The 25,355-nt window shown below is 42.2% G+C and overlaps 1 protein-coding gene across 7 annotated transcripts; it reads right to left on the bottom strand.

Moving 5' to 3' along the window:
* Nucleotides 1-72: 72 nt before the first annotated feature.
* Nucleotides 73-25,199, bottom strand: SEC16A (SEC16 homolog A, endoplasmic reticulum export factor). Of its 7 annotated transcripts, XM_015878856.1 has the most exons (33): nt 25,069-25,198; nt 19,394-21,970; nt 18,143-18,625; nt 17,590-17,735; nt 16,139-16,224; nt 15,360-15,495; nt 14,804-15,002; nt 13,657-13,834; nt 12,857-12,999; nt 12,586-12,647; nt 12,232-12,370; nt 11,742-11,984; nt 11,342-11,439; nt 10,793-10,874; nt 10,488-10,605; nt 10,150-10,261; nt 9,767-9,872; nt 9,405-9,545; nt 9,139-9,252; nt 8,306-8,510; nt 7,891-8,139; nt 7,410-7,498; nt 6,857-6,904; nt 6,513-6,671; nt 5,825-5,902; nt 5,617-5,673; nt 5,217-5,328; nt 4,750-4,887; nt 4,168-4,268; nt 3,682-3,756; nt 2,949-3,008; nt 2,032-2,106; nt 73-1,659 (listed from the first exon to the last, which is right to left on the bottom strand). In XM_015878856.1, the coding sequence occupies exons 2-33, from the start codon at nt 21,893-21,895 to the stop codon at nt 1,591-1,593; spliced, it is 6,603 nt and encodes a 2,200-aa protein (XP_015734342.1). In that variant the 5' UTR covers nt 21,896-21,970; nt 25,069-25,198; the 3' UTR covers nt 73-1,590. The 7 variants fall into 7 exon arrangements, with proteins under 7 accessions (XP_015734342.1, XP_015734335.1, XP_015734337.1 ...); XM_015878849.2 differs by having other exon boundaries at nt 18,143-21,970; nt 25,069-25,199; XM_015878851.2 differs by having other exon boundaries at nt 4,750-4,884; nt 18,143-21,970; nt 25,069-25,199.
* Nucleotides 25,200-25,355: the final 156 nt, after the last annotated feature.

Below are 25,355 nucleotides of genomic sequence, written 5' to 3'. Positions count from 1 at the left end.
TTGGAGTATCGCTACAGCGCCCCCTTGAGGCCGGAGGACTAAAAGGAAGAACCACAGGGAGGAGCGAAAATGTGAAAGTGCTCCAGAGCGCAAAATATCTTTATTTTAAAGAATTTACAGTGTCAAATCTTACACTTAGGAAAGATAGCAGCTCCCAGCTCAAAGGAAGCCTGCTTGAATTAAGATGGCTGGCAGTCTCTACTGAAAGGAGAAAGCTAGAGGGAGCTTCAGCCATAGGAAAAGTCATCACGCTGTGCCCAGACCAGGTTTTTTGCACAGTTCCACCCCACCAGCGTTTTCCATAACCCCTTTGGAACAGATGTAAGGCTATTGAGATCTCATGTACAGGAAAAAAACCAACCAGGGACCAAACACAGGCAGTTCCACAATCACATCGCTTCTATTCCTGGGCAGAAATTCAAGTAAATAATAATAAAAAATAAACAATCAAAAAAACCGATTTTCGGTGGTAAATTCTAAATAAAATATGGCCTAAGGATTTAATAAATATTTAAAGTTTATTTCTCTCTCTTTTGCGGATGATTCGGATTCTTCAGTCGATGTGGAAAGTTGCATATCATAGGTTGCGAGGTTTCCTACATTGAACCTAACCATTTTAAAGTCCAGCTGTAGAGGTCTGATCCACCTACATTTAGTACAACTCGGCTGTAAGCTACATAAGACCTTGGTTATCTTAGTAATGGAAAGTCAAGAACAGTTCTATGCTGATTCTGGCCTTGAAGAGGAAGAGAAACCAAACTCGCCAGCTGTTACCACCTCAACCATTCAGCGCCAGAAGCTCGAGAGAAAGCAAAGTAACCGTATTGCACTTCATAACACTCACTCATCAAATAGTACAGCGTCAGCTATTATACACAGAGCTTCTTTCAGACTATACAATTTGCTTTACAAGTAGTCTAAAACCACAAACTACATACATACGAGATAAGATTCCAAATCAAATTAGGATTAGATTACAGTCACAGTTTTCATTCAATATAGGTCGATTTATTTGGATGAGCTGTGGCCCCCCTTCCCCTCCCACCCCCCCCAGCACATGAGGCATTTCCCAGATGAACAACTCAAATTTCATACACTGATAAACCTGTTTTGTAAGCATTACAATTGTGCATGGTCCTCTTAAGGCCACAGAGTGTCATGGTACAACGTGGACGTGTTTTCTCCCCATGGGGAGGGGAGCATCCTTCAGAAATTAAAGAATCCCTGAAACTATGTCTCCAAAAGTCCCACTAAAAGGGTTAAAATCATTTGAAGGAATAAACTGCCATTGCAATTTATGAATGGTTTTTGTAACAGACAACAACTATTTCTTCCCTCGTGTCTATTCTTTATCACAGCGAAGCTATTTCTAGCCAGATCTTTAAAAGGAAGAGTTACATATATTCCACAGTTGGTAATGATTTATGGAGATGAGGTGCAAGCAGGGAGACCCATAAAAAAACCAAACCATCCATCATTCAATTACTGTCATGTCACCTGCAGCCAGATCTGATACCACGTGCTGTAAGACTGAACAGTTCTTCATATATCCAGGAGGTGAATGAGAACTCCAAACGAAGCCATCACCTGCTACTTCAGCGTCGGGTACTTTCTCTGCCCAATCCTTCCTGGCCTTGAACTTCCAGTGACTGCAGGAGACTGAAAAAAGATGATGTGAATAAAAACAATGCTGTGTAAAATAGGCCATAGCGGAGACAAAATGCGGATGTTATCAGTAAAGTTTTGATCCCAGAATTGTTAGTTTAAGGGCGCTAGACTGGTCTGTGCACACATCCTACATGCAGCAGCCCAGATTAAACAGTACAAAAAAGAACAACTATCGAAGAGAAGATGGATTTTGTACAGATATTTAAGGCCACACCAAGTTACTTATTAAAGGCAGATGCAGACTGAGGTCACTGAAAAACAGGAAGGTTCAGCTCAAGCAGCACTTACTTGTTTAAACTCTATGGAGTAACAAGTCAATGGCTTTGTTCAACAGTATGAAGTAACAAGAAGGCCTTTACTCACTTGTGCAAACTGAGAAGGGTTGTAGAACTGAACTGTTCCTGCTGCTGGCTCCCCTGAAGGCGGGACAGGGGCAGGCTGGAAAGGAGATGACACTGAAGTTAGAAAAGCACAGAGCTTCACTGCCTCCCATAGTTGGTTTGCTCACAGAGAGAAAATATTCACAGTAATAATGCCAACAATGTGAACGGAGCAGCATATTGTAACAACTGCAATAAGTGCTGGGACAGCTTGCGTATCTTTAATATTGTTTGCTTAATGTAGGAATAGGCAAAACAATGTCACATGCATAAACTGTAAATAGCTCTGAGAATCCACGGCATGCAAAACCAAAACAAGACACCAGTGCAACTTCACTGTGTTAGGACCTCCTGCTTTTGTTAATAGACCTCAGACCTGCCCCAAAATGAACGTTCTATATCAAGTTTTGCTCTACGAAGAAGTATCAGAAAGAATTTGTGTCATTCCTTTTACAGTGAGCCCACAGCACTGAAACATACAGCAGAGATGAAGCATTCATTTAATTCCTGCAGGGGCTTTAGTAGATGAAAAAGGAATGGTGTTATTATCAACTTGAGACAAGCACTAACAGAATGACAAGGATTTGCTTGCATGGGTCATTTAGGGAGGTGGTGTTTTGTTGTTATTAACTGATTGACTACTCTGGTATCCCAGGAAAGAGCTGATAAACATGAAGTGATTCTCTTAGGAATGAACAAGCATGCCCAGGTTACGTGCATTCTCATTAACACGAAACAGTGTTAAAAGGAACACTGCCATCATTAGTCACCTTTAATGTTATTTCAGCGAGATGAGAGGGGAAAAATGGCTTGAAGTAGCATTAGTATGTGAGCAAACGCAAAATAAAGAGGGGAAAAGTAAATATGTTAACATAAATGAGAACGGCCAGCCACATGTACCTGATTAAAATGCTGGCTTACTTCACGTGATAATGAACTCATTGAACTAGAGCGCGAAAGCTACAAAACAGCAAGAACACACAAATACAAAAAAAAACACCAATAAAAAAAGTCGTCATGCACGTCACTGCCCCAAGCTTTCAGTTGTTCTATTTAATCACTAAAATCTCACTCTGCCGAAGGTTAAACCAAAAGTTAGTTTAAATCGAATGGATTTCTCGAAGCACAAAATGATACAGTTATAGGAAACATTTAGTAGGGATAAAGGTAAGGTTACTCTGCCTTTGCACACAGCAATCTATCCTCATCTCTGTGTCTCACATTTAATATTAGTGAAATTATATGCATGCACGGAGGCAAGAAGAGATCCTCAAAGTGCTCTTGATATTGCACCCTGAAAAGGTATTTAGAAGTTTACTCATATAGGACAAATAGATCATGGTACAGAAAAACACTGAGGCTGAACCTCTCCTATGGGCTTAAAGAGTCTTTTGGAGGCAGTCGTATGATTCTACCTTGGCTGGTCACCAGCCACTGAATCAATCATTTAATTATACAACAGCCCAGGTTGGAAGAGACCAGCATCTTCAGGTCCAACCTTTCATAGGAAAATAGAACCTACATGAGATTATCTAGTATTCAACTGCTGCTTTAGATGGCCCTCCTAAGACCACCACAAAAGAACTGTTGACATACACAAGTCAGTAGCTAATTACTCCGAATGAAGTCTTACCTCGCCTGGTTGGAAGCTGTCAGGGTTGGAAACAGGAAGCCCAGATCCAGGTGGAAGGACTGCAGGGTTTAAATACTAAAGAAAAACAACGGACTATTTGTTAATCTTTATTCCCCTAGCTGATCACTATCTTACTTCACATTTTTACTATATTAATCCCATTGAGACAAAGCAGCATTGTGATCCATTGAGTCAGATGGAACACACAGTATGTGGCTATTCCTGCATTCCTGGTCCATCGCCTGACACATACTGCATACATGAAACTTGCAGCTCTGCCAAGTTAGGAGATGGAAGTCTTCATGTACTCCCTACCTGTTTTCACTTCCACTTCCCTTCTCCAACTCCTTAAGTAAACGTAGCAAATGTTTGTGTATAACAACAACATGTTTTATTTATTGTGAAGCTATGAAGCTTCTATTGGGAATCATGAGTTATTTACACAACATTAGAATATCCTGTATATGCAATTCAATCTAAACTCACCTCCTGATCAACAGCTGCAGAAGGATCTGTGTTGGTTTGGTTTGCAGCTGGTGTGTGCTCTCCTGCACCACTCCCTTCCACTGGCTGAGGGTCCCCTGGAACTATAAAGTGAATGAGATTTAACCAAACATACCAGCTCAGGGTGTTTGACTTCATAGAATGAGCAGCAGGGTCAAAAGCACAATTGAATTTCTACAATACCAATCATTTACCAGAGAAAAAGAGGTAATTTAAAGAGGGTAGCATCAGTATTTTTAGATGCCTCAGTTCTGTTACAAGTCTGCAAGCAGGAGACGCACACAGTTCACAGAGATAGCCTTGGTGCAACACAGTGTGTAGTGAAAGTAGAAAGATCATAAACAAGTAATGAAAGCACTATGTTTAGCAAAAGAGGAACACTATACAACTCAGATTTTCCTATTATGATGGCTCTAAAAAGGTTAAAAAGGGCACAGAAAACCCTACTTTGTTCAACCCCACTAACTCCAATTTCTCTTTTAAACATTCAGAGGCTACTTAATACACACTGGCAAAAGTGACTTGAAGAAGACCTCATTGGAAGTTTATCTGCTCACAACATACCTGCGTTTGGAACAAATACATTTGCAGGAATTGGCATTGGTGCCAGTGGTGCAAATAGGTCTGATGGTGCAGGAACAGCACCACTTGACTTGGTTCCACCTGGATTCAGAACATCAACATAACGGGCTCTGCTTCCTGCTAAAATAGAGAAATCCAGAAATAACAGAAATAAGCCTTTGTTACTCAGCCCTGTGTCTGTTTTCAATTGCCTGCTGGTTAAATTGTCTTTCAGAGTCAGCAAATAATACTGCAGGGATACAAACAACATCCAAGTCACAATGTTATTGTGATAGCAATGGTAAGGCAGAAGGCACAAGAGAAGCCAGCAAGAGCCAGAGCTCCATGATATCACTGAGGTGCCAGCTATCTTTTCTGCAGGTGTTTGGGAACAAGAGTTTTGTCTTAATATTTTATGCAATACAAAGCTTGAAGTTTTCCATACTTCAACCAGTAACGCAGTCTATTACCTGCTCTTCTAGAGAACATGTTGACAGGGGCACTAGGTGGGCCTCCAGGCCCAGATGGAGCAGCCTGAGGAGCTTTGGGAAATGCTGTTGGAGGTGGTGGCGGAGGCTTACTCTGCAGGGAGAACAACAAGAAAAAAGCTCAACTACATCATAGACTAAATGTATTATAAACTCCCTCCTAAACTCAGTTGTCATTACTGGATCCACACAAGCATCTGAGGATACAAATGGTTTTCTAAGTATGTAGACCGCACATTCTGCATAACCTGTTTATTAGCTTCAAAATGTTGCACGTTTTAACCCAAATTCAGTAAAATGCAGCTCATAAAACCCAATGACACGTTAAGGAACATTGTAAGCCAGTTGTCAGCATGGAGAATTAAACAGTTCAGGTTTTTACCTCTTCTTCCGGTTCATCCAAGTTAACCCAGCGCTGCTTCTTTTCATCCCAAACAATCTACAAGGAAATCAAAGATCAGGCCTTCAAACAAAGCTGGAATAAACATGGTTTTAATTCTTTACTTTATAAAACAAGTGTCACCTGACACCCAGGAAGCCATTTTGAACAAACTCAAATTCACAAAAGCTTTGTGATTTAAAGGCCTTACTGATTTGTTCTTGTCATCTGGAAGGTGAGCTTCGTTCTTTCCTTTTCCCATCAGCCAGCGAAACCAGTTTGCACCAGTCTAAAATATAAATACACCTATTCAGATAGTTCTCTCAATGCTGCCTTTACAGGGAATTGAAAAGAAAACTTCATGCAGTAATTCACTTTCTGTTTGGGACTTCAACTCTAACTTAAAAAAAAAAGAAAACAAAGAAAGGAAAGATGTCCTCAGCTAAACCAGTTGCAGGGGAGAAGGAATTCAGAGGTGATAAGCCACAGAGGAAAACTAATGCTTGTAAATAGCAACCTGAGAAAGCAGGGAAAAAGGAACAACTCATAGATTGTTATGAGATGGAGAAAATAAATACTGAGAACATAGAAGTGAATCTACAGTGGTGGTAGGGGTTGGATGAAGGAAAAGGGTTTTAATTGTTTATAAATAAAGGGAAGTTGCTTTGAATTCACTCCCAATGAAAACAAGCAGCTAGTAGTGCAATGCTGAAGGGCTTGTAAAGGCAGGCAGTGGTAGCACAAACTACACCATGGGCATATGATAACATCTAGAGGTTGCAACAGCCAAGACAAAAAGCACCATCTGGCAGTTTATTCAGGTGCTCTGGAATCAGTGCCTGAGACTGACCACAAATTCCAAGAGCCTGCCTTTACTACCTCTTCCTTATCAAGTTTACCTTTCTAGATGCTGGCTCTTTTTTCACTTCTTTCTTAGTCTCTTTCCCTACAGGAACAGGTGGAGAAGGAGGTGGCTGTTTTGCTGCAGAGTTAGATCTCTCTCGTCCCACAGAATGAGCAGAGGACTCTGATGTTGTCCGGGATCTTTGTCCATAGCCCTATATTATAAATATAAAGGAAAGCACAAAATTGTTCCTGCTGGAGTGAACAGAACAGTCCATCTCGCTACACAAATTCTGACTTGGAAAAGTTAGTAATAGGAAGAATTATAAATACATCAGTAAAAAGCAAATACACATAGGATTATAGAATCAGCAGAACAAACACCCTAATTGTGGCGTACCATATATGCTGAAGATTGAGATGCAGATCTGGATCTTCGTTCTGGTGCCTGGTTAGATATAAAGCCAGGACATGCTTAATAAGCAAGCAGCTAAGTATCTGACACAGCATGCACTTTTCATTACAAATTCCCAAAGCATTTAAGCTGGTTATTTGGATATTTCTATGCCTTCTGACAAACAGGAGGCACAGAAAAAGAGCTGAAGTCTGGCCCAATAATTCCACTGCCATATAACTAGTCCATTGAAAAGTTAAATCAGGTCACTGCTATGCAGATGATCAGTTCAGAAGAGGCAAGATGCAGAACTGCTGCAGCAGACAGCGACTGATGTGCTTCCATCCCCACCTTCCTCACCTCCAACCCTTAGAGATAGCAACTCTCCTACTAAAAGAACAAACCAGTTCTTGATATTTCACTGAAGGGGATGGAGAGCAAAGGAGAAAATTAAGCTTCAGTTCTAGCTGAAGTGCAAGCCAAACCCCCAATACATTCTGTGTTAGCAAAGACGTGCAACGCAGCTGACATTTAATAAAGATGTATAAAATAAAAATACCATTCTAGCCATTCTGCTGTAGAAATCCTCCTCTCTCTGCTCAGGGAAGGAGTTTCGTGAAGGAGACTCTGAGGCAATTCTCTGCATTCCTTAAAGGCAAAATTAGACTGTTAGTTAGGGGAGGGGTGTAGAGATTAACCAGATCCTAGAAGCTGATATCCAGGACAGAAGCCCTGATGCTCCAGTCACGCACCTTACAAACAGCACAGCTGGCTGCACTGCACTCAGCAGTTCCATAAAACAGGCAATTTTCTGCACCACGTCTCAATCTGATTCTGACCTTCCTTTTAAGTTAAGCCTAACAATCAGGATGAATATTAAACCTTCCCACAGATGTTTCTGTAACTTTACATTATCTTTTTAAACTTCATTACCCAAGACCCCTCTTACTATTTGATAAACATTGAGATGCTCTGTATTAAACCCTAAAATATTTTATTCCCCTTAGAAACAAAGGAAGGAATTTACAAAGATTCCAGACCTGTTTCCAGGTTTGTCTGCTCTTCTTCCCGTGGTTCAGATTCTTGTGGTGGCCCTCCTGGTGGTAGCATTGACCCTAAATACAATGGTGATGGCTCAGCTCCATACTGACTTGAAAATCCTGGAGGTGCAAAGCCAGGTCCTGGACCAATAGGCTGGGAAGCCACAGGGTAGAAAGGGACACTTTGGACAGCTTCCTGGTCACTAGGTGGAATCCCAGCAGCTGACCCATCAAGTATAGCTTGAGGAGCTGGGGTACAAAAAGGTTAAGAATTACAACTAAACAGAGCCTTTCAATGCGTGAATAACATCATACAATGCAGAAGTGAAGTCTCACTGTTTCTACAGTGCTTTTAAGGAGCTCCTCATATTAGAAACACAAAATATCTATTTCATTCTTTGCCATAAGAACTGACCTGAAGGCATCAGCTGCACGCTTTGCATCTGTTGAGCCATATTGGGCAATAAGGATGCTAACAATGCATTTTCAGGGCCTGGACCCACATCATGGCCAACTCCTGCTCCATCATATTGACTGGTATGGTCTAATTCAGAGCTTGGTGTGCTGCATGGGTACTGTTGTGGCGTGGATCTGTCTGTGCTATAAGCTATTGCACCCTCCTGCAGACACACAGAAAAATAAGATCTTATTAGTTCTACCTGATGTTGAGTTCATAACCAAGGGGAACATATAGAAGAAGAAATCCTAAAAGCAACAGCTATACTGTTTACACTCTTAACTGTTGAGTCAAAAAAACAGCTGTCATCCACTTGTAAATCAAATTCAATCAAAACACTTAGGTCTTTGTTTTTAAGAAGCATAGTTAATGAGCTCAATTCTCATACTGCTGGTGGAACTCTCTACATAAATAAATGTTAAATTTAGCTATACTAATCCACAATAAAATTCTTTGTGCAATTATGTTTGTTTCATTGTTTTTCTAACCAACAAACAGAAGGAGTTACTGCAATCTAACAAACTTTGCAATTTTCCTTACATTACAGCACTAAAAAAGTCTATTTTATGTAATGTAATTACCTTTTAAGGTACTAAATCTTAAGGCACTGAACTATATTAAATCCTCTTGGTTTAAGTTATAATACTTGTATTTCACAATATAATATTTCACGATGTCATCACACACAAGCATGAAGTTTTTGTATTTATCAATATGAGCAAAATAACTTAAAATTGGTTTTCTTTAATCCTTAGAAGGGAAAATTTCATGTTAGAAAGTACATTTTGTACCTTAATCTGTCCATCCACATGTCGAAGCCTCACTAACCATGAAGGTTCAACAAAGGTTTCCTGGTCTGGTTTCTCTTTTATCTGGGGATCAAACAGGCGCAGCTGCGATGACATCTAGAGAAAGGAAGCACTATAAAGTTAACCAGCCAAACAAGGTAACCTTACCCACAGCTTACCCCCTACAATATAAAGCTACTAATTCACAATATAAAGCTACTAATATACAATATAAAGCTACTAATTCTAATAGTTCTTCCCTATGTTACCTGGATCAGCTGGCCAATAAGTACAGGTGAATAGTACTGTGGATCTTTAAGTACAGTCCTGGAAATCACTTCACAGTAATGGAAAGCCTGAGCAGCAAGTCCCATTTCAGCCAGTCGGCAAGCATAGATGAACTTGAAAACCTACAGAACACAGGCAAAATAAACCAAGTGGTCAGAACATTCCTGGAAGCATCAGATGGAAAAATGAATACTGATTGATGAAACGGGGAAAAAGCTGCCCTGCACTCTTGTTCATGAATATTTCATGTTGCAAGAGATAGAAAATATTTTGTACGTTGAAGCACATATGAGAGATTAACGTATCACAAAAATCTGAGAAGACAGAATGAACAGGTCTTCACCTGGAAATTAGGCAAGCAGCCAGGCTGAGTTCCTAGTGACTGTGCATATTCATAGGCTTCCGTTCTTTGAATAGCTTCATTGGTGGCAAACTTCAAAAATGGCAAGCTATTGAGGAATGGGAGAAGAAAAATATTACCCAGCTTTAGGAATATAAGCATTATCAATAGATTCAGATCTGTCTACTATAGATAAAGCCAGAAATATTGTTCTATTAGACAGTACAAGCAACTTCAGGTCCTCAAACAACTACAACAGGGCATCAGACAGTTCTCAAAGCCAGCTGTTGCTAGTGATGATGAGGGGCGCAATGCAACTCTCTCTTATCTATTAACCTTTCTGTTTTGCATCAAAGAAGTGATGTTTTAAGAAGGGAAATCCAAACCTGTGATTTGATCCAATTAGGACAAGCTTTGTCGTCTTCCTTGTGTAAACTCCAAAACCAACTTGGGCCATAAGGTAACAAAAGTGAGCAGCATCCAGCAGGCCTTTAGAAGCTGCAGAAAAATAAGCAATAGAACTCAGAATATTCTGTCTTGATGGCACGTATTGCTTAGCCTTGCATTCAAATAGCTTCACAATACAGACAAGCCCATACAGAACTGTCACACTTTACATTTTACAAAGCAATTGTTTGTTAAAAGATTTTTTAAAAGCTGAGTAATCAAATTGTTTCAAGAGACTTTTCCTTCAGTCATCCTCATTTAATTCCTAAAGACTTACCAAGAGTGTCTCCCATGGTAGCAATGGTCCTGGATTCCAAGTCCACATTATTAGTCAAGTTGGATAACACCATTGCTAGATGTGGCCTCCAGTCTCCCCATTTCTCATCTCCACAGCACTAAAATTAGAAGAATTAATTAGAGAAATCAGCGGCAGGAGCTCTGCACATTTAAGTGTTAAAACCTAGAAAGGACTAAAAATGTATCTGACCTAAAGAAAGCACATGGAAGGTTTACTGTTATTAACTATACTGCTCATTGCAGTATCTCTTTAAGACTCAATTGCAGCTCACACTGGAACCTTACCGTGGACGCAGCTGGCATCCTTCCAGACATGAGCTGATAAACAGTCTGCAGAGGGTCATTAATTGGGAGACTGTTGGCGAATCTAGAGAGACATGATACAGAAAAACAAGAAATAAACGTTGGGTAAGGAATTAAAGTACACTGAACATTCAGTCACTGGTAATCTTGCTTAGTTTAAGAAAACTAAGTGCAGTTCAAAAATACACTAAATAAGCTATTGCACAGAGGATAACAACCAAGAGAAAACCATCATTAATTACTTGGATCTGCTAATGTGACATACATCAATCCCACGCCCATGGATGACAGGGATCAAATATCCCTTGAATTAACTTCTCCAATTTAATTTTACTACCTCAAGACCTCAGACAAGAGAATGCAGCAGACTACAGGCTTCAGCTGAATACCCAGATAAAACTAAAGCATCAACCTTGCATAAGGTGATATGGATAACTTGTGATTTTAACATCAAGATTTCTGGAGCACCAGATCTCTTGTAGTCAGAACAGGTAACCATGCCATACTAACAAACAACAAACAAAGATGTACCTGGTCATAACTCTTGCATGCGTTCTATTGTCCATCTTGCTGGCAAGTAGCAGAGCATGACCCCATAAGCCATGCTTCATGGCTGATTCCAGAGCATCCTAAGTTAATACAGAAATTAGTTTCCTGGGGATAGCTTAATATTTAACTCACATAATCAGTGATCACTTCACAGTAGTATTTCAACCCAAGAAATGTTTCATTAGATTACATGCTAACTTAAGAATACAACTTCATTTTATAAACTACAGAACACAATTTCTCCATCAATATACTGCAGCATCATGAATTATTATATGCACTGCAAGCAGCAAAAAGAGTTTTCACTGATGCTCAGAGCTTTCAGATTTCTTGAAAAACAAAACATTCACACGGTATTTGGAACTACAGCATCAACACTCACCTTCTTGCGTCCATAAAGCAGCAACTCTCTGAATCTCTCTGTTTCTTTCTCCAGACTGTCAATTGTGGTTATAAGACTATCAGTGAGAAATGAGAGCTGGGCTTCACCAGATTCCTCCTCTACTTGTTCCAAAGCCTCATTAGTGAAATCAATTAAATTTGCTTCATTAGGGGATTTCCCAGGAAGCCATACTGTTTTATGATCTCGGAGCAGAAGTTCAGCCAGGTCTGTTCCCACAACAGTCTATTGTGTGTAGCAGGGTGGAAACAAACAAACAACAACTGTTATTTCAACACTGCCTTCGTTTTGCTCATCAATTCAACAAGTGTCTTTCAGAACCTCTGAGCACAAATGAGCAGTTTAACAGCTCCCATCATTCTATGAACTATTCCAGAGTAGGTGACTGTGTACACATTGCAGTCTTTTATATAAATAACACCTTCGTTCATAAAATATATTTGGGTAGATAAAAATTCAAGGTAAGACATACCCCATTCTGCCTGCACAGCAGTACAATGAAGTCCCAAAGCAGACTTGCAGATTCTTTATCGATTAAATTTTCATTTTTAAAACATTGTGTAGCTTTATTTTGTGCAAAATTAATAACATCCACTTTATGGGTGTCATCTCTGGAGAAAGAAAATGAGACAGAAGTAAAACATTCAGATCACTGTTGAGACCAGTGCGAGGAACAAACTTACATTCTTCCAAGTGAAAACAACAGTTATTTTGAGTTAATTTAAGCCCTACAATTGTGAGCCCTTACAATTATAGGACAACAAAATGTTAGATGAGGAAATGGAATCTAAAAAGTGAGAGTTTCTTGAAATCTATGAGGACATACTTAGCAAGAGGACCAGGAAAAGCTCTCATCTCTTCTTGCTCTGGAGAATGTTGCATCATAGTCTAAAACACAAACACAGACCATAAGACTTGTTAAAAGTTACCACTTACAGCTACAGATCAAACACAACAGATAAATACAGAACGATAACATGCACTGACATAAGCAAAAAAAAAAAAAAAATAGGAGAAGTTACAGATCAAACTTCCCCAATCCCTCCCCCCTTCCAAAAGAAGAGCCAATATTCCATCCCCGTTCTGTTAAACGTTACCTCCATGCTGTGTATCTCAACCAGGGCTGGCTGTCCTTCTGAAGGCAGGTTTGGTAATACTTTTATTAAGAAGCCCCCAGGACCAAACCTGGCACACAGATGAGGCACTGAAAATTTCTCAGGCGTTGAGGGCCTTAAGGGCACTGAAGGGAAGAGAGAACGTGAAGTAAGAAAAATTGACCTGACCTGCAACTAAATTAAAAAAATCAATTTAACCAAACATTAAAATAAATTAATTGGCTCCATCAAATTTCTAAAGACCCCCTGAATATTCCATAGAAAGAACAAAAGTAAGGAATTCTAAGATCCACTTATTGTTTCAACACAGGGGCTTCACTTGGCTGCCTTAGACGTGTCTGTGAGATCTCTGTACAAAGGTCTGATACCTTCAAAGAGCTAATGATGTATGTCAGGTTACTCTGGAAAACCTCTTCCGGATATGGTGAAAAGAAAAATATTGTATATAAACCTGAAGTTTCATTTCAATTTTAATCATCCCTTGGAAGCACAAGCAACGGGTTTCAAAAATATATCTGTTTATATAGATATATACGTAGATTCAAGTAAGATTTAACCACAACCACCATCTCACTACTGCACTTATTTATACTAAAAACAAAACAGTTTTGTTCATGGGTGCATACGCAGCAGATAGCTGTATTTTCCTGTTAACTGACTCAGTGAATAAAGGAAAATGGTATCACATGCTATAAACAAACAAAAGCACAAATGACCACCAGTAGGCAGCCTCATAAGCACAGTCCCTTCCCTCCTCCCTCCCTCCCCAGTGGTGCCAATACCTTGATCTGCAGCTGACCATCCAGTTTCAGTCGAGTAGCCATAATCTGTAAAAGGCTGTTGTCCATCGAAGTTAGGAGCATATCCAGCATATGGGTAATCTGTGTGCAGTGACACTGCCTGTGCAGTAGTTTCATATGCATTAGCTGTTAAATCGTGGTTACTTCTATAGAGCTGGCTCTAAATAGATCAGATTAGTAGCTGTTAGCAGCAAAGTTACACAAAGCAGGCAATACTGCGAGCATTCCCTCCCACCCACCACCCACTTCAGTTCTTCAGATGGCTCTTAAACCAGGTTTACTACATCCCCTCATTCAATAACACTACTCTGCAAATCACCTGGTGCAACAGGCTATAGAAGATAGCACCTGTTAGTGCTCCCCCTCCCTCAGTGTTTTTACTACTATTTGATCTGCTCACATTTAACGTGTACAGTTCACTCACCACAGAACATCTACGTGTCTGTGTCAGTAGTACCATTATGGCATTACTTCCAGGTTCAGGTGTTGCTGTATCAACAACTATGGATCAGAATTCATGTTCATTTCTGCTATAAATCTTTGATAGAAAATCTCACCTGATTAAATATCACGTGTATCTAAATGGCCTAAAGATTAATGCCTAGATGATCATCAACACTGCTTCCAGTACTACTAAAACAACTGGAATTCAGACAGAACAACCTAAAACTTGCAAGATGATGCAACAACACACATTCTGCTAGTGAAGACTCTACTACAACAGTGATGTGAATATTCCTTCTGTTTTTCAGTATTTGTATTTATAGAATAAGTAGATGAGCAATCAGACAGATTTAGTTTTGATTTTAAGTCAGGATAGTGTGATACCAATGCTGAGTTAGACTCTTAACAGATCCCATGCTTGCAATGAGAGAAGTGACATAACACAAAGCCAGACATTATCAATTACAGCCAAGCACTGCAAGGGCAAAGTTCTCACAAAGAGCAAACTCATGCATGGCAACTTGCACAGCTGAGCACTGATTTTGGTTAAAGTTCTCCTGACAACTGTGCTAAACTCTAAGTTCAAAACTACCTCACAGAACAGCCTTAACTTACAGAATCCCCACCCTTAAGGGAAAGACCCAACTGAAAGAGCTAAACACTGATGCAATCCTTTGCAACTCACTTGTTGTGAACGAGAGCTGAAGCTGCTCCGATGACTGTGTACACTGTGGGAGCTCCGCAGGCTGCGACCGGAATGTTCACTGTGAACACTGCGCCTATCAAACTCGTCACCATAAGGATCTCTGTGAGGCTCTGTTTCATCATCAAAGCTTCCAGTAAAACGAGGGTCGTATCTCCAACGATCTTCATATCGCTCATGTCTAAAGAACAAAAAGAAATCAACATAGCTTACCATATCCCAGAGAAAAGTGACTCCACTGTATACCTATCAAGAAGGAAACCAGACCTAACTTCAGAAGGGCTTTTAGATTACTTCCTAGATTCAGGTTTTATTACAGTAAACAAACTAATGCTGCTTATAAGAACTTCATCCAGAACACTCAAAACCAAGACCAACATCATGTTCCAAGGCTGTTCTAGGAAAACAACGAATGCTTATCTTATCTGAAAAAAAACAAAATAATCCATATTTGCCTTAAATCCTTGAGGCTGATATAACAGCTCATCTGCTGTTCCTGATTTATTTATGTTAAAGCAAAAGAACTGAATGGACAGACCTGCTGCCATACGAATATGCTTCTCTCTTCTGGTAAGTGTTGTGTTCACCATCATACAAATACCTCTGGTCATAACTTCTAGGATCTCTGTATCTGGGGTCATAAGCTGATGAGTAACGTTCCCAGAGACTTGGATCTTTGGAAGATAAAAAGAAATAGTTTAGATACTGGAACTCATTACCTATGACTTCTCTTTCATTACGTGCTGATTTGGTCAGCAGCCTGGAAACACAGAACCAGAAAAACGTGGTTATCTTGGCTAGGTTATTGGCAAGGCATTCTTGAGAGGAAGGGTGCTTACCACCAGACTGATGTTTTCTAATGACTTTCAAACTTAATCACAGCATGGTAATAACAAATAGGAACAGAATCTTTGCAGTCTTCAGTGAGCCTCAGTGCATGGACAGATGTTGGTAATATTCCTCACTGGCACCATAACAAGCAATTGCCTTCAGACTATCAACACCACAAGGGCCCTGCGAGCATCCAGGTAGTTATGGACAGAACCGACTTCTATTCATGAGTCAATTTCTGTTCACACTTCACCTAAATTGTACTCTAGAATACTGCCTGCATACAGGAATGATGGCATGGTGTTAAGAATTAAAACAGGCCCAAAGATCCGCTTCTAACAAATGTAGATACTCTGATTGTGGAAAGGATATTGACTTTTTAAGACAGAAAAAAAAATCAAATAAACAATAATCTTCCAATCTTCAAGCTCATTTACTCCACAAACTTCCTTCTATAGAAAAATAAACTTCACATTGACACATTACCTCCATAATCATATGTGCCTTGGTAATAGCCCTGATAGTAATCAGCCCATCCAGCTTTTGCATAATAATCTTCAGGATATCCTTGTCTGAAAGAAAGTGCAGAGGCATGAAAAGTCATTATTCCTCCTTCAAGTTCTTCTGAAGTCATCAGTAGATACAAAGAACTACAGAACTACTGGTTGAGCAGATGAAGACAAAAAGCACAGGAACCTGACAAAAACCACAAAATAGATCCCTGAATATACAACTACAAATACTGTAGTAATCCTGCTTAAGAGTCACACCAGTTTTGATGGAAAAAGTGGCCATTAAAAGCTTTTACTGTATGCCATTTCTGAGACACTATCCCACAATTCTTGAAACAAGGCCAGTAGAGCAATGTTAGATAATAACAATGAACTGTGGTGTGTACAGGTATGTTTGTACACATACACATATATACATTCATGTATAGATGCATGTATATGAAATCATGTACATGTGGATATAAACACTCATGTGTATACAGTCACGAAGACTCCTATGTATCCCCACATATATACACATATCTATATCCATACACAGAAGAGATCTGAAAACAGTGTGCAATGACAGGAACTTTCACTCTCTTCTACAACACTCTATTCATAGCACAGTGCAAGCTCTCAAGTGGCCAAACAAGTCCTCACCAGAAAAACCTGTGGGAAGCTTGCTAACACAGCAACCATCTTTGCAGACGGCTTATGATCTTATCAGGTCAGGTTTATCCACCCAACCAACCTGCTCAGCCCTCCTCAGAAAGATGCCATTCCCTTAACCTCACCAAACAGAACTTAAGAATCTGCTTCATCAATTAATGACTGAAATCAATGCATCACTGATATGCTGCAGCAAAGTCTCAGGCACCACCTTTGTGTGACACGGCCACTCTTTGTCTCTGCTGTCCTGCAGTGCCATACTACAGCCTACAACCATGTCACATCACACCAACGCTAACAGGTAACAGGCTTTGATCTGCAATTTTAACCTCTTAAAAACAGCATTTGAGCAAAGCCCACACTGGTTTGCCAAACTGCCCTTTATGAACAGAACTAGAGAACCACTCTAAGTGCTAGCAAGCAAAAACAGATCCTTGTATTGATTAACAAACCCATGACCTACACACACTGCTCTTCCATAGCACAAGTGTGTGGAGGTAACTTCAGCACCAAGTCTGCTGCAGTGACTTTCTGCCTGGCAGGAAAGCTAATAACCAGCTAAAGAGCTGAATGAAAGGAGTAATGAGCTTTAGCGACACAAAAGACTGCTGGAATCCTATCAGTACCTTTTCAGGCATGGCATTTGATACCATACTTTCCTATGGCAACACACAATGAGTTTTTGAACTTCCTCACTGCAGCTTACGCTGAGGCATAATTACACTCACTACTTTAGAACATACCAGATCTTTATTCAATTTAGGAATTGCTTACCTAGAAGAGGGCCTGTCAGAGCAGTGACTGGCTCTGGAACTGGGACGTTCAGGCTCAGAATACCGGTAATTCCCATGCTCCATATACGCAGTGCTGCTGTTGTCGTAGTACCTGTACCGTGGGTCATACTGTCCATAGCTATCCTCCTAGAAAAGAGATTGACATGTAAGGTAAGAGGTTTCCCAACCTCAAGAACAAACCTTCACAAACAAAGTGCCACAAACACCACAACCATGATAGCCAAAGAGATGCAGACCATAGCCTATAGGATAGATGTTGGTATCCCTCATGGCAAGGCATATCCAAGTCTACTCATAACCAAAACTTAAGAAAGAAATGTTACTTCTAGACTACTTCAACCACTGTGATGGTCATGCTGCAAAACTGCCAATAACTGATGATAACAGCAGATGAGAGTAATATCTGCCTGTAGTCAAATCTTGACACAAATGCTATACTGAATGTTTACCCCTGTATAACTATTACAACTTGTAATTCAAAGATAAAAACGACTGACAACAAGGTGGGGAGAAAGGGGAAAATGAAAACTTACCAGGTAATACAGATGAGCCGCTGCTCTGGGATCTGCAGCAGGATAAGGTTGTGGATATGGAGGCTGGTAAGCATCGTAAGGATGCCTGTAGTAGTAGTAAGAATTCTGATGTGGTCCAAAGGCATCCTGAGGAGTCTGAGGCAGGGGAGGACGCTGCAGGTCTTGCTGTGCACTTGGCTGCACTGGCTGACTGGTGGTGGTAGGAGCTGTGGGAGCCACAGCACTCGATGGCTGTCCAGAACCCGGCTGCTTATCGGAGCTCGGCAGCTGTGCTGGACATGTCTCTTGGTTCCTCAGCTCCTGGTTCTCACACTGCTGGGACACCTGCATGCCCTTCATCCCTGCTGCAGTCTGGTAGTTTGAAGAAACTGAGGACTGCCCAGAAGATGTTGGCATCTGAGCTGCCTGCATTTGTGGCTGGGATGGCAATGCTCCCTGTACAGCTCTATCTGGCACAGCCTGATGCTGTACATCTTTTGTCACCTGTTGATAGAAATGTTGTTTGTCACGCACCTCGGGACCCACTTGACCAGCACCTCCAACTGGCTGTTGAGGATACACTGGACCACCAGAAAGCAACTGATTATGCACCTGCACAGAATTACTTGCACTGTTTTTCTCCAGGGTCCGTGACACTGTAAAATCAAGCACTCCAGCAGCTTCTTCTTTGCTATTTGCACGACTTACAGAATTTTTGGTCTGTACTACAGAATTAACAGGTGGAAGCAGCGCACTTGGATTTCCACTGGGAAGATTCATCCCAGGAGAGATGGATGAATTAGCCCCTGACTTGCTAGCAAATTCAGGAACAAAACCTTCAAAATTAACATTCTTTTGCCCTTCAGGAGCTAAATTTGATGGTGTTTTCATGAGCAAGTTTGCAGGCTGATTAGAAGCAATATCAGAGGAATTAACAGGGCTCTGTAATAAATTATGTTTTAACAGATTGCTATTTGGAGGAGCATTAGCTAACAGAGATCCAGCTTGCATCACAGGCAACAGCGCATTCTCCCCAGAGATGATTCCACCAGCATGCGATGTTTGGGGACCAACCGAAGTCTTGTCCCCAACCCCGGAATCCTTCATTGGCTGACTGTTCTCATTGCTGCTTAGCTGATTAGATAGAGAAATAGGAAAATTAATTGGCTGAGCCAAGTTATAACTTTGATTAGGCTGAGCAATTAGGATAGGCTGATTTTGCAAAGACTCTGTAGGCGGAGAAGACAACAAACTTGCATAACCAGAACTTGCCTGAGACTGAAGTGCCTCTTCTTCTCCCATTTTGGGAGGATTCTCAAGATTTTCAGATGATATATTTCCATCTTGGGAAGGCTGCACAGCAATACTCCCTGGTTTGTTTGGCTGCTGATTAGACAGGCCTTCTTCTGGTGGCTGAATGACTTCCACAGTTTGTTTGGCAGGTACATAAACTGCAGGAGCAGCAGGAGCTAGAAGCACATTTCCTCCAAAATTAGGTAACTCATTGTGAGCCCACAAAGTTGTTGCCGGGCTATCACACTTCTTAATTGCTCCCTGAGCTCTCGTGGAGGACCTTCTCTCAGACAACGATTGCATGTTTTCTGTAACAGGTCCAGAGTGCAATATATTTCCAGCTTCACCAGTGACTGCAAGAGGCAAAGGGTATACCTGAGGCATGAAAATAGTTTCTAGATTATCCGGTGGCTGTTCAAGATTGCCTGGTGATGCAGCAGGCATAGCTGTATTCTTCTTGGTGTTCTTCTGGTTTGGGTGGTTCTCCCTCAATTCAACCACCATTTTTGCTTGGTCAATCTCTGCAGGTTTTATACCAACTCCATGGGACCTCACGGGCTCAAAAGAACTATTTGCACTTGTCTGAAACACTCCTGTGGGCTTAGGAGGACTTGGAGTTGGAGGCTGGGACAGGTTACCATGGTAGCTCTTGTTTGGATTTATCTCACTTGAATCATCTCCCAAAGGAGAAGAGTCTATCTGTTTAAAGAAGCGAGCAGAAGATTCCTCATCGGGCTTCCCACTTTCTTGCTGAATAAACGTACCGATTTGTTCTTGAGGTCTTGCTGAGCTAGAAGTGCTCCTATGGCTAATGTTGCTATAGTTTGAAGACACGCTATCTGGTCGTACAGGATGAGCTAATGAATCAGGTGCTTCCAAATTTGGTCCTCCTTCAGCATGGCTCAAAACAGCATTCTTTGGAAGCATCTGACCTGGTAAGGATCCATATCTGTACAGATCAGGATGAGCAGAAGGGGATGAAGCATTCATGTTACGTGGCTCACTTGGCAGCACCTCTTGGTTCTGTATGCACTCCAGGTTCTCAACATTTTCATACTGTGACCCACAATTCAAAGGCGCATCACCCACACCTGCTTTGCCATCACTGGCAAACATGGACTGCTTAGCAGCCTGTGCCTCCTGCTGACTCCGAATTTTAGGAAAATACTGGGCATCCATTCCTTTTTGTATCACCTCGTTGGCTGAACCTGTACCAATCTGTGCCTGAGAGAGAGCATTAGCTGGAACCCGCTGAGGATGCACTGGCTGGTGATATAAGGGTGATGAATGTGGTTGACAAGCAAACTCAGTTTTCTCAACCACGTAATTCTTTTCAGACGAAAGTATTTCTTCATTTTCTGTCTCATCCCCTTTGAAAAACATGGAAAGGCTTCCTGAGTCTTGGTCTGTGGGAACAGGTCTGTTTGATGTTTCAGACATACCTGGAGACTGTTTCTGGAGGTTATTTTCCTGAGCTGTAGGAATGACAGAACTGGAATCCTGCAACGGTGGCTGTGGGTAAAACTGCTCCTGGTAAGGTTGATTTAACCAAGCATTCGTCATTTCTGTGTTCTGTCTAAAGACATCTCCAGGCTGAACGCTGTTCATGTGATGACCGCTATTTGCAGAGCCATTTTTCCCATTCTTTTCACAACCAACGGATAAAGGCGCTTGCACAGCATTTTGTGGAATCCCCTGATGTACAGGACCATGCTGTAAATTCGTCTGCGGAGGAGGATGAGATGTGCTAACAGAAGACTGGGAAACGTTATGAATGTCAGTCTGAGAAGGTGGCTCAGGATAGGGCACAAAGTTTTGAACTGGAGACTGCAGGTTACCTTGAGCAGGTCTCCACTGAGACAAGGGCTGCTGAGGAGCTGGAGGGAAGAGTGCTGTTGCAGTGGGTCCAGAAGGAACATCGCTGGGATCTCTGTTCACATCTTGTCTACCTCCAGGATTGTTTGACACAGACACCATTCCAGGATGCACACTGAAAGAATTTTCAAGTGCTGTTCCTGCATTATAATGCGATGCTACTGCAGACCCATGGAGTCCGAGATCTGCATTTGGATGCACTTCTGTAGTGCTATTTGTAACATATCCTGGGGACGGTGCAGGAACTGGAACATTAGAAAACATACTGCTGTTTATTCCTGGTTGAGATACAGACAGAGATGGATGCAGTCCGTGAGGATTGTCCCCTGCGTGTGACGGCAAAGCATGCACTACGGCTGGCTGCGGAAACACCGCTGGGGAGGAACTTTGCATAACCAATGCATTGCCCTTGGTTGGGTTATCTAAAGGGGAACCCTGTGGAGTTTGTCTGCCAAAGGCAAAAGGGTCTGTCACAGGCTGCACCGGGGCAGCTGTTGCATTTGCTCGTTTACTGAGCGACGTGTTCCTCCAGTACGTGTTGCGAGCAATGCCTGCAGGAGGTGGAGCTGCTGCTCCTGCTGGAACAGTCTGCGGAGGCTGCTGCATGGTGGCCTTCCAGCAGGGTCAGATACCAGATGAAAAGCTAGCAGGGAACGCTGGAGACAAATTCCTTCTTCCACTCTGTTAGGATAAAAACACGGCAAGTCATTTTCCTTTGTTGCAATACGAGTAACACTTCAGCAACTTTTATCTTAGAAACAAAACAAAATAAGAGAGGTCTCTGCTCACTGGAATGTGTAAGAAAATCACACACGGCTTTGTAATTCTAAATCCAAGTACCATGTTAATGAAGCTTAATGCTGAGTGAAACACCAAAGACTCTAAAGGCAAAATGAATAGTCAGAATGCAACAGCACCTGCAAGCACCAGGGTATGCTGAAAGTAATTAAAAGGCGCTGAGAAAATGCTACTGTTAGAGACAATGTGTCTTAATCGCTGCTGCATTATTGCTCAGCCTGGATGGATCTTTTTATAGGTCACACCAGAAGCAGTCATAGAGCTCATCAGATGTCACTTAGTTGAACAGAAGGTGTTCCATTTTTGTTTAAATACATAAAATATTGATCAGGACAGTGGTAGTGTTCATTTTGAGAAAGAAAACTGCTTTCATCAGAACCTTCTCTCACACTGACAAACGCTGCTGCATAACAGCAGAACTGCATTACAAAACATTAAATGCAATCAACTCCCACCCACACCTATTAATTAATTGCTGCTCTCACTTAAACCTCAGCAGGACTTTGGCACAGTGTCACGGAATCACAGTTACACTGGAGGACAGAAAGGACAGGTATAGAAGTATTCCAGATCTGCCAGCAAGAACCTCACGGAGTCACAGAATGGTTTGGATGGATGGAGAGGGACCTTAAAGCCCACCCAGCCCCTGCCATGAGCTGGCTGCTCCCCAGCAGATCAGGGAGCCCAGGGCTGCATCCAGCCCAGCCTTGGCACCTCCAGGGATGGCTGGTTAGGAACTTGTGTTGAAAAGCCACGTGTCTGTATCAATTTAAGAGCAATAGAAAAGTTTAAATGCAAACAAACAACCTTCTGGCTTAACAAAAAGACACGTGGAGTGAATGCTGCTTATCTACGTGTATTCCATAAAGATTTATATTGAAAACTCATTATGAAAAAAGCCTACTGTACAGACAGCACGATTTGTACAGACCACATCAAATCTGTACAGCTTACCCTAGGGAACACCTCTCCAAATCATCACCAAAGAACCCAACATTCCAGTGTACAATCCAGGCCTCTCTTCCAAGGACAACAGTATCAGCAGAGACAGGGTCTCGCCATCGCTTCTCATTGACCTATTTGACTGCTTCAAATCTCAAGCTTAGTTTATCTGTTAATACCAAGATCTATCAGTGAAGTAATTGAGCACAAAAGCAAACTGGCTTTTTAACTCAGATACCCAACTCCAAACTACTGACATGGGCTTTGCTCCTTCCTGTCCTACCACACGTACACACACGTAAAACCCTAATACTTTCCCCACTGTCATAACAACCTGCACTAGTAATTAGCTAATCGAAGTCAGCATATAGTTTTCTTTTTCAGCTTTAGAATCCCCAAAACAAGATCCCTATCCCTGCTTTACAGAGGTTCAACACGAGGGCATCGGATTCCTTGCAGAAGAAAAGTTAATATTAACAGACTGCACACAGTAGTAAAAGCGTGCAAGATCTGAAGAATTAAGTCCAAATAAAGCCAACGTGCCCGTGTCAGTCTAGTTCAAACAGAAGATATCAGCTCAGAGATACCGACCCTCTGTGCCTCCAATGCAATATAAAGAGAAATGCTTATTAAGAAATCTCTAAATAACTACATAACCAAACTCTCTGCCTCATCTAGTTTGGTAATTCTACACTTTCTGATGGTTTATTAATGGATAATTTTATTAATGGATAATGCAAACCAGATTGATAAATGTTAATTACCAGCAACAACAACTGCAAAAGATGCTTCCAGATATGCCAAGAAAATATTACCAAAATGAAAGAAAATGACCCAAACTGCTCTCTGGACAAGGCCAGCATTAAATTCATCTGATATCTCTACAGCCACTAATTCAAACTCCTCTGTGAAGCTTTATTGATACTAAGAAATAACTTGGGGGGAAATAATTTCATCCCATTCCCAAGTAGATGTGCTAAATAAACCGCTCTAAAACATCAGTGTGCTGACTAGGCAGGTTACTGAGCACCTTTATGACCAGTATTTGGGCCACAGGTTTTTCTGTTCTTTTCAATGCTAAAGGTTGCATACAAGCAATCCACACAAGCTGGAGACATTCTACCTTAGCTCTACCTTAAGGTAGGCTCATTGCTGCCTACCTGCTGCCTCATAAGTGGGAGCTACATTTGTGCTGGGAGAGGAACCCTCTGGGAATCAGAAGGGCAAAGCTTAGTGGGGTTCACTCGTGGTAATAAAAACTATAAGTGTTAATTACTCCACCAAGCAGATCTCTGCATCTTCAGGCAGCCACAACACCGAGCCAGAACCAGTTACTACTCCAGTATAGCAGATATATGACACCTGACAATTCATATAGGGGATAAACAGACAATAACCACAAGAGCTCTCTCCGTTTGAAGAAGTTCTGTCACCCTGAGCTGTGTGTGCCGGCCCACCCGCTCCTCCTGTAAAGCAGCCACGACACGTCGAGCCAGGACAGCCCTGCACCACGATCCGCCCCGCTCACCTCCAGGCCCCACGGGACATAACGTGGACTAATCGTGGTTCCAATGCCGGCCACCGTAACGCAGCCGACATATCACAGAGTCACAGAATGACCCGGGTTGGAAGGGACCTCAAGGATCATGTAGTTCCAACCCCCCTGCCTGGCAGGGCCACCAAACATACACCTTTACTAGATCAGGTTGCCCAGGGCCCCGTCCAACCTGGTCTTGAACACCTCCAAGGACGGGGCATCCACAACCTCCCTGGGCAGCCTGTTCCAGGGCCTAACCACTCTCCTAGTGAAGAGCTTCCCCCTAACATCCAACCTAAATCTTCCCTCTTTTAACTTAAAACCGTTTCCCCTTGTCCTGCTATTATCAGCAGGCCCCAGACATCGCCGGGCCTAGGGGCTAACACCGCCTCCTTACGAGGCACGGAGCGCTGCCGGGCCCGGTGCCGGCACCCAAGGCCTAGCGCTCACCACGCAGCCGTCCCGCCCCACACGGCCCTTCCCGCACAGGATCCCGCCGTACCTGGCAGCCGCCTCCGGCCGAGCCCCTCAGCACCGAGCGCCGCCCCCCGTCGCGGCCGCAGCCCCAGTCCCCCCCAACGCCGCCATCTTGGCACATCCGGCCTCAGTTCCGCCGCCGCCGCCGCCGCCGACGTGTCACGTCGCGCGCGTGATGACGTCACGCCTCACGCAGGCCGAGCGCCGCGCTCTGGGCCTTGTTTGATTTTCCTCTTTCCTCTTCCTTCCGCGTTTCTTTAAAGGCAGACGGGCCGGCAGCTGTTCTGTCTATGGCTGCGGGTTCGAATCCCG

The sequence above is a fragment of the Coturnix japonica genome, chromosome 17 (assembly GCF_001577835.2).
Source record: "Coturnix japonica isolate 7356 chromosome 17, Coturnix japonica 2.1, whole genome shotgun sequence".
NCBI classification, from domain to species: domain Eukaryota; kingdom Metazoa; phylum Chordata; class Aves; order Galliformes; family Phasianidae; genus Coturnix; species Coturnix japonica.
The sequence above is the reverse complement of the archived record's forward strand: the minus strand, read 5'-3'. Positions and strand labels throughout refer to the sequence as shown.

Excerpts from the sequence above, each read along its gene's own strand:
- SEC16A (XM_015878849.2), bottom strand. The coding sequence starts at position 21,895 with ATGCAGCAGCCTCCGCAGACTGTTCCAGCAGGAGCAGCAGCTCCACCT. Across the intron at positions 17,736-18,142 it reads CGGCTCATCTGTATTACCTG|GAGGATAGCTATGGACAGTA; the intron begins GTAAGTTTTCAT and ends TCTCTTTTCTAG. Across the intron at positions 13,000-13,656 it reads ATGGTCAGCTGCAGATCAAG|TGCCCTTAAGGCCCTCAACG; the intron begins GTATTGGCACCA and ends TCTTCCCTTCAG.